The 9,068-nt window shown below is 51.4% G+C and overlaps 1 protein-coding gene across 10 annotated transcripts in view; it reads right to left on the bottom strand.

Moving 5' to 3' along the window:
• The window catches only part of KMT2D (lysine methyltransferase 2D), a 41,286-nt gene that overhangs the window by 3,051 nt on the left and 29,167 nt on the right, over positions 1-9,068 (bottom strand). For 5 of the 10 annotated variants that reach the window (XM_063785689.1, XM_054664279.2, XM_054664281.2 and 2 more), the window contains exons 41-55: positions 8,836-8,976; positions 8,544-8,711; positions 8,223-8,382; positions 7,356-7,431; positions 7,016-7,191; positions 6,783-6,913; positions 5,962-6,094; positions 5,756-5,883; positions 4,136-5,276; positions 2,783-2,919; positions 2,551-2,681; positions 2,026-2,073; positions 563-848; positions 254-327; positions 17-125 (exon numbers count right to left, since the gene is read on the bottom strand). In XM_063785689.1, coding sequence (XP_063641759.1) covers positions 17-125; positions 254-327; positions 563-848; positions 2,026-2,073; positions 2,551-2,681; positions 2,783-2,919; positions 4,136-5,276; positions 5,756-5,883; positions 5,962-6,094; positions 6,783-6,913; positions 7,016-7,191; positions 7,356-7,431; positions 8,223-8,382; positions 8,544-8,711; positions 8,836-8,976 — 3,039 coding nt within the window. The remainder of the gene's footprint in view (positions 1-16; positions 126-253; positions 328-562; positions 849-2,025; positions 2,074-2,550; positions 2,682-2,782; positions 2,920-4,135; positions 5,277-5,755; positions 5,884-5,961; positions 6,095-6,782; positions 6,914-7,015; positions 7,192-7,355; positions 7,432-8,222; positions 8,383-8,543; positions 8,712-8,835; positions 8,977-9,068) is intronic. The other 5 variants (XM_054664283.2, XM_054664285.2, XM_054664287.2 and 2 more) reach the window with 4 other exon arrangements.

The following is a 9,068-nucleotide window of genomic DNA, read 5'->3' as shown; positions in this document are numbered from 1 at the left end:
GGATACTTCCTCTCACCTCCTCTCCTTTGGGGATTCGCCGGCTGGAGATGATGATGATTTTGTCCTCTTTGTCAAATGTCACGACTTCGGCCACACAGTTAGGGGCACAGGAATGGTTAATGTACCTGGGCAGTGGGACAGAGTCAGGGATGTCAGGCAACTAACTTGGGACAATTTTGATTCCTTGTTCGTCTATCCCCCAGAGTGCCACTCTCAGGGACCACTAAATCCCTCCTTCCTCGTCATCTCTCACCTGGCAGGGCCGCCGGTCAACGTAGCATCAATCACATGTTCATTGTTTATTCGGAACATGTAGATGCCTCGATTCTAGAAAGGCAGAGGTTGCAGAAGAAGGGACAAGAGTATCAGAGAGTGGCAGTGGTGGCTGTGGGATCAGGTAGGAGACTCAGGCAGTGGGGCTTTTGTTGCATGTTCTTCATTTCTCCTGCCTTTCCCTTCTCCCCACCACAGCTTTCCTCCTGTTCTCCTGTGACCAATACTGCCCTTGCTCCTTGGTTGAGTGCGGACTATGCACCACAATGGCCCCTCTGCCAGCTCATACCTGCTCTTCGTAGATTTTCTCCCGCCGGTTGGCCACCTCGTTCCGAATGATGGTGCCAATGTACTCGATAACCATTGTGTGCTTTTCTAGGTCCTTGGCTGCATAGAGCCCCAGGCCCTGGATACGGGAGCGAGCCAGGTACACGTTGTTCTTCCATTCGGTGCGCAGCCGCCGGTACTGAGATGACTTGGAGTGCACAAACTGCTTGCTGTAGGGGGTGTTGGTCTCGCCTGTGAAGGTGCTCTGATATGCCTTAGACATGCTGGTGCTGTTCAGGGTATGGGGCCTGGGAGGTGATATAATCCATGACAAGACAGCTCTCCCTCAGACCAAGTACACACCACCCACCTCCTCTGCCACCTCCTGGGATGTGCAACACACCAGTTAGGGGCGTGTGCTGCTGGCAAGCACTGGAAGTGCAGCCTTGGGAAAGGAGTAGAGGCAACTGGGTCTCAGCTCTGGTGAGGAAGCAACTAGCTACAGGGACCCTTCTGACACCCTGGGTGGCACAGAGAGCCCAGGGTGAGGGGTGGGGTGTGGAAGGAGATGGGGGGCACCAATTCCCCTACACTGAGCCTGTTCTCCCATCTCCCACTTCCTACCACTCTCCTGCCAAACCATTCTCAAGGCCATGCTCCTCTGGGAAGTTTTCCGCAAGCAGCCCAGGCCTAGAATTTAAGCTGATGGTTTGCTTGAATGTCTGAATCCTACCTCCTGCACATACTGGAAGCCCTGAAAATGGGGACTGTGCCTACCACGCTGGGCTAGATTTGAATTAAAACTGGCTGTGAACTCACAGCCTAAAGGTGGTATCCTTTCTTCGGACTGTCCCCTTCTCTGACATAACATTGGGCTCTGTGCAGATGGCTCAGTGCAGGGGAATGACAGCTGCCTGGCAGGATGCCTTTTACCACCTTAGGGCACCAGCCAAACTCTTGCCATCCCAGAGCAGTGGTTTTCAAACGTTTCTGGTTCTTTTTTTATTTAGCAGAAATCTTTGCTTTTTTCTTTAACAAAATGTTGACTGGAACTCCAATACATAAACTAGATGACAATGGAGCTCTTCTGGTTTAATCCAATTTGGGGAAGGAAGAGATATGCATGGGAAGGAAAAGTTCAACCCATCAGTTTAAGTGATCCAGGACTTTTTGGAACACATGCACTCACAGTTTGAAAACCACCATTGCAGGGCATCAAGGACAAGGCTGGCTAGGGATAGAGAGTCTCTGACATTCTACAACAGCCTAGGAGCCACCAAAGACCTTCGAGAAAGCCCTGCTACCACAGATTCTGCCTCCCTCTACCCAGGGACTAAGGTCCCTGGTACACAGAAAGAACAAGGACCCGCAGTGAAGAAGTAAGGGTCTGGTCCCAGCTGTGTGACCTTTGCCTAGTCATTTAATCTTTCTGGGTCTCAGTTTTCTCAGCTGTAAAATGGGGGTCATACCACCTGCCCTACCTACCTCATAAGGTTGTTGTGAGGATCAAATGAGATAATGGATGTGAAAACGCTTTGAAAAAAAAAGTATAAAGTGCTATACAAATGTAAGGTTTTATTATTTTTCTATTATATCTCTAACTATTTATTTTTGACACCAACACTCATGGGGAAGGGAAGGTGACCCTAGCACCCATGGGGTATCTGAGGTTTGGGAGAATCACAAGCCCTCCCCCAGAAGTAAAACAGGAGAAGAAAGAGGTGACCAAGTCCCTTATATATTTCATAAAATTTCACCAGTTTACCCATTACCTCCCCAGGGTGCCCAAGATAATTCTGTCCTATATCCCAAGTGCATCTGAGCAGGTTGGGAGAGGAGGAAAAGGATACCCTACTAATACCTGCATGCCCTCTAATTAGGAAGTCTAAGAGTGATTCCCCAGTTTCTCCACGGGAACTCTGATCTGTATCCTAAATCCTCATAATGGGACCAGAGGATCCCTATCAACACCCACACCCACATCCCTTGGCTCCAGCATCACAAGCTCACCGTTTGTAGTGTGTGAGGATTTTAGGCTCTGATCGGGCACAGCCAGTGGGGTTGATCATGAGTGGCAGCTCCATAAGGGGGTGGCGCCCATAGCGGAATAAATAGTTTTGACAGCTCTCCACCCCGGGCAGCTGTGGGCACAGTTCATACTCACCTTAGCCTGAGTTTTTTTGGGGTTAGGCCAAAGTTCTCAGTGCCCGCCAAGCCCCCCAGCTCCCAGCCCCTTCCTTACTGATTCAGCTATGCGAAGCACGGCATGCACCGTCAGCCCAAAGAGCTCCTCGCCCTTCAGATACTCAGGGAAGAGTCGCAGCATGTCAGCCTCTTTTCTCATGGCAGCCACAGGCTCAATGATGCGATTCCACACGGCTAAGAAGCAGGGAAGAGAGCAGTCCTCAGAGGCAACTTCTGCTCACTGACCTCCAGTCCCTAACCCCAATCCAGAACCACAGTTTTCTGAGGCCTTCAAGCCTCCCTATCATGAAGTTGTGTTGGTCTTCCAGATCCTCTCTTGGCTTCCTAGTCTCACTCTCTCTTAAGAAGCAGGAGGTTTCCAACCCCAAGGGGTCATCACAGAGCCTTGAGATACAAACCCAGGGCCCAGGAGACCCAGCATAGGCCATGGAAGGTCCCTAGTGAAAGAGCAGGCATGCTTTGGAGTTGGAAAGACTTGGGTTCAGGTTCTAGTACTGGTCATGAGACCTTGAGCCAAATACAGTCACGTGCAGCTTAACAAAATTTCATTCAATGAGGAATCATATATACAACAGTGGTCTGGTAAGATTATAATACTGTACTGTATTTTTACTGTATCTTTTCTATGTCTAGATGCACATACTTACCGTATGTTACAACTGCCTACAGTATTCAGTACAGTTACATGCTGTACAGATTTGTAGCCTAGGAGCAATGGGGTATACCGCAGAGCCTAGGTGTGTAGTATGCTACGCCATCTAGGTTTGTGTAGTACGCTCTATGAAGTTCACACAATGACAAAATCACCTAACAATGCATTTCTCAGAATGTATCCCTGTCATTTAGCATCTGAGACTCAGTTTCTTTATGAACAAACTGGGCATAATCGTAGTATAATACTTACCTCATAGGGTTGTATGAACAAAATAAACTACACAAATCACTTAGCTTAGTTTGTGGCTCACAGTACACACTCAAAAAAAGGTACCTGCTCTTACTGTTATTTTATCATTAACACTAAAACTAAAATCAAAATAATTCTGATTTCGTCCAGGGAAAAACAACCTCAAGGAACTTGGTTAGGATTAGGTTGGGTGAGGCAGATGATAGTCTCAGAACTGTTTCCTTTTGTTCCACTGGGGATAGCAACAGAACTAGAATATGTGAGATTAGACCAGCAAAATATTTTCAATTACAAGGGAATTTAGGGTGACAAGAGAGGCTCAAACACTTTCACTGGGAATTTTCAAGAGACCCCCTGCCTGCCTGAGGTGGGGGAAGGAGGATCACTCACATAGAAGCTACAGGTCCTCTTATAGACATTGTAACAGTGACCCTGGGAGAAACTTTTCCCATTCCATATTATCCATTTCAAGGGCCCACTGCTCACCCTGGGGAGAGGCGTCAGTGAAGACCAGGTCCTCCAGGCCCTGCTCGATGACTTTGATTACAAACTCCGGCCGCCCGTTGTTCTCACCAATAGAACAGCGATAGCAACAGCGACGATTGTTGGTGCGGAGGCTCCAATAGATGCGCGTGGCCTCGTAGCCCACGGGATAGAGGGCAGTGGCACTATGAAAGTCAGCCATCTGGTGAGGCAGCAGCTGTCCGATGGCGTGGAACACAAGGCCCCCCACACGGAACATGTGCAGCCGTTCTCCCCGCTGAATGATGCTAGCGATTTGCTTCACCTCGTCCCGCTCAATGTAGACCCGCCGGAAGACAGCAAAAGAGCTCAGCTCTTGCTCACAGGGCCCCTTGATCTTATGCATTGGACACAGCATGGTCTTGTCCTTGAAGAACATGCACTTGGCACGGATGGCACAAGCAAAATGGTAGACATTGGGGCAACGCATGCGATTGCAGCTGCTGGTGGCACCAGTTCGCTGGCACAGGGAGCACTTGGTTAGCAGTCCTCGGTGCAGGGCAACCTCCACATTCATCAGTGCCCCGCCCTGGGTCTCATACACCTCCGTGGACCAAAGGGCACAGTTGAGGTGCACCCACAGGTCCAGGTCCAGGTTCAGCAGACGGGCAGGCCCATCAGTGGCCCCGTCACCCTCCTCATGACAGAAACAGCAGCGACGCATGTCTCGCGGTACCTTGTCAGGTCGCAAGGCTGTGCCAAGCTGCTCCATAAACTCTGCCACTTCCCGCTCATCCTCCTGCCGCCCACTGCCCTTCTGGATGGTCAGCAGCAGCCGAAGCCGCTTCCAGCGCACTCCTTTCCATTTCTTGAGGCGAGGAGGACGGGAATCTTCACCTTCTTCAGGGGGCCGGGCACGGGGCTTGGGTCGGGCTGATTCAGGGGATGAGGCCAGTGGCAGAGGTGAGGGGACGGGTGGCTCAGCCAAGGGTTCGGTGGGAAGTTCAACCAAGGGCTCAGTAGGGGGACTGGCAGGAGAAGGTGCCAAGGGGGAAGGGGGCGGGGAGGGTTCTTCAGGAGGTGGGGCCGAGAGCTGTCGCACATCCAGATTGGAGACATTGTAGGTATAGCTGTGCTGAGTGGGTGGCTCTGGGGCGGGGCTCTCCTGTAGGAGGGTGCCCTGTATCATTAGTGCCAGCTCCTCATCTAACTAGCTCCCTCCTTCCCCTCACCCATATCCCACCCTCCCAAAAGGCCTCCACATTCTTTGCCCTAGACAGCCTCTTTTTTCTTTTCTTTTCTTTTTTTTTGAGACACAGTCTTGCTCTGTTGCCCAGGCTGGATCCAGTGGCACAATCTTGGCTCACTGCAACCTCTGCCTCCTGGGTTCAAGGGATTCTCACGCCTCAGCCTTTCGAGTAGCTGGGATTACAGGCACGCACCATCACGCCTGGCTACTGTTTTGTTTTTGTTTTTAGTAGAGACGGGGTTTCGCCATGTTGGCCAGGCTGGTCTCAAACTCCTGGCCTAAAGTGATTCACTCGCCTTGCCTCCCAAAGCACTGGGATTACAGATGTGAGCCAACGCGCCTGGCCGGCAGCCCCTTTTTTCTAACACCCACCCCTTTTTCTCCCCCAGACCTACCTGTTTCAGGAGGCTCAAGATGTCTAGTTGGCTCTTCAGGGTATAGCCAGGCAACACTGCATCAAACTGCTTCAGCCAATCAGGGCCAGTGTCTGGGCTCTTGCCTCCCAGACCCTTTTCCTTCCCACCTGCAGAAAGGAGTGGATCAGAGCCTCCCACCAGAATCACTCCCCTCAAGTCCCAAAGGGCTTCCCTGCCACACTCACCAGGACCCTCAGCTTCCCCCTTCTTTGGCTCAGTGCCTGCCCGGGCGGGGCTCTCTGGGAACAGCACCTCATAGGAGTTGGGGATCTTCATGCTCAGCAGCTCCGCCACTGCCACCATCACGCCATTCAGGTTCTGCCAGGGCCAGGGAAGGGATGGAAGAAACATATCAGCCAAGTGTCTGAGGTGAGCTCTACTACCAGCTGGGTGGGGACAAGGACACCTAGAACCCACTCCCCAGGGTAGTTCTATCCTATGTCACCCAGCTCTTTTCATACACTTCCCTCACAGCAGCCTTTCCCAAGCTAAGCTGTGGGCACTGACGGGAGCTCCACGAAAAGGGAACTACATCAACTACGTTTAGGAAATGATGCATGCTCTATCCATGACTTGGAGGCTCATGATACACGTTAGCAAATTAAAAGGACCTGAGGACTCTTGTAGTAAAGAAACCCATATTGTCATTTTAACTGTGTTTTCCAACTTTCTTTGACCACAAAAGCCCGTTAATATTTTCAAAACAGCTGACAGAGTCCCACCAAACATGACTGGGGCAATGCTGTCATGTAGTACCTGTGTCATTACACACACAGGTGCTCCTTAGTTGTTGACTTGTCTGTCTTTACCATGGGACTACGAGCCCCGTGAGGGCAGGAACCATGATTCATTTACCCGAATCTCACAGCCTCTAGCCCAGGCTTTCACATACAATAGGTACTTAGTACATGTGTTTGAACGACTACATTTTTCCTTATCCAGACAAATTCCAGGGACTGCCCTCTGATCAGGTTCCCCTCAGCCTCGAGGTACCCCTAGGACACACCTTGGCTGCAGCAGCAGAGACTGTGAGCATGACTGACACCTCACTTCCTTTGCCCTTTTCCCAAGTTGTGACAGGCAGCTTTCCAGGGACCTCCAGGTCAAGGGCCCCATAAGGTTTGGTATCTGGGAAGACTGAATGAGAAAGAGGAATTTGTGTAACACTTGGCCGCCTCTCCCCCAGCTTCGGACAACCCAGGTGAACTGGGCCTGGCCCACATCCAGAGTAGCACATACCTGGGATGCTGGCCCGAGGAATGAGGGGGATGACAGGGGAGAGGGCCCGGTCCTCTTGCTCCCACCGGCCTGAGCCCAGATGAGGGAAACGAGGGGTCTCCTCCCCCAAGATGCTCTCAGGGGATGAAGCTGGCACAATGCTGTCAGGAGAATCGCTATCCTCATCACTCTCCATCCTGGGGACCAAAAGTAGACATTTGTTGCTACAGCCCTGCAGACTCCCCTCCCAAATTTAGAGATGAATAGATGTCTTACTTGAAATCTCCATTGGCCAAAGGAAATATGAGGCAACCTGTACCCCACCCTTGTTCCTCATCCCCATTTCCGGCCCCGCCCCTACCTGACATCCTCAGTCTGATTGTGAGGGGGTGTAGGCAAGGCAGCCAGCAGGTCTAGACTCTTCACCTCTGAAGTATCTGAGGGGTGGGTAGGGAGAAGAAAAGTCAGGTGAGGGTGGCCAGGGCTGATGGTACCTTCTCCCAATATTTTAGGCCTAATTAGCATGAGATCTCAGCTATCATGATTAGCTGTCCTCCCACCTACCAGTTTGGGGCAAACAAGGTATATTTATTGAGTCTGTCCTGCACGCCAGGCACTGTTTTTTTTTTTTTTTTTTTTTTTCCCGTAGAGATGGGGTCTTGTTATGTTGCCCAAGCTGGTCTCGAACTCCTGGCCTCAAGCAATCCTTCCATCTTGGCCTCCCAAAATGTTGGGATTACAGGCATAAGCTACCAGGCCTGGTGGCAGCTGGCTTTAGATATACTCTTTGGAGTTTGTTTAGTCATTTAATAACTCCATTAGGTGAGTACTACAATAGCCATTTTACAGTGAGGAAACTGAGGCTCACACAAGTCAATCAAGTTACTTGGATACAGTAACACAGTTGAATGAATGCAGGAACCAGAATTCAAATCCAGATCAGAGTCTAGCTCCGCACTCACTAAAGCTGGACTGTTCCTTCTATACAAAGCTTCATAAAGATGCTCCCTGCCACCCACCTCTCCTATTGCATTTGCTCTAGACTCCAAATGTCCATTCTGGCCCCCAAGAAATCAGTCCTGAAGGGGCCCTTCCTACCTCAGGTGCCCTGTTATGTAAACACACAGGACAGCAGGCAACCCACTAACTTCTAAACTGTACAGCATACTAACTGGTTTGGACTCCAGCTACCAAACTCCACCAGGGGTGGCATCTGCTCTTGACTTACCCCTCAGTGCCCTTTCACTATCCCGGGCAGAGGCAGCATCCTTGGGGTGCTCCCCCAGCTCTTCAGATGGGGTGACGCCATTCACCATCTTCTGCTGCACCGATGGGGGTGGGGTGGGGGGCAGCGACGAGGGTGGTGTCGGCGGGTTACTCAGGTTATTCTGAGGGGTGGGGGGTGGGGTGTTGTGTGCAAGATGGCATAGGGAGACTGATATAATCTCCTGGCCCCACTCTACGTCAGCAATTCCCTCAAGTTTTCTATTCCCACCCTCACCTTCCCAAGAACTTCACTATTCCCAAAAAATATTGCCATTTTTCTGACCTTGGTAAGCAGCTGGGAATAGTAGTCAGGGCCAGTGGGCAGCGCCCCACTTCCAAAGGCCCCCCTCAGCTGGCTCTGCCCATTGACTGGGCAGCCACTGCCAAAGGGGGCAAAGAGGCTAAAATTGGTGGTGATAGCAGGCTCCGTTAGGGGCAGCAGGGACAGCTCCTACAAGGGGCAAGATGACAAAGTTCAAAACCTGCAGCCTTTGCATCGCTGTCTTGCACAGCTGGGGGACAGGGTGCCCCCTATCCTGGGATGGGACCAGGGGGACTGTCTCCTGGGGGGTCACCTGTTTCAGCTGTTTCAGCAAGGCCTCGCTGGCCCTGACCCCGTCCTCCTTCCGCAGCTTCTTTCGGGAGCTCACCAACCTGTCGCTTGCCTTCTGTACCCGCTTGGGCTTCGGTGTCAAAGGCTTCCTTGCTGCTGCATCCTAAGCCAAATAAGCCCATTGAAGGCTGCTACCCTCCTCCTCAGAGCCCTCATCTCTTCTGTCTGACCCAGGCTCACTCATTCTGCCCCCCG

Source organism: Pan troglodytes, chromosome 10 (assembly GCF_028858775.2).
Source record: "Pan troglodytes isolate AG18354 chromosome 10, NHGRI_mPanTro3-v2.0_pri, whole genome shotgun sequence".
Lineage (NCBI taxonomy): Eukaryota > Metazoa > Chordata > Mammalia > Primates > Hominidae > Pan > Pan troglodytes.
The sequence above is the reverse complement of the archived record's forward strand: the minus strand, read 5'-3'. Positions and strand labels throughout refer to the sequence as shown.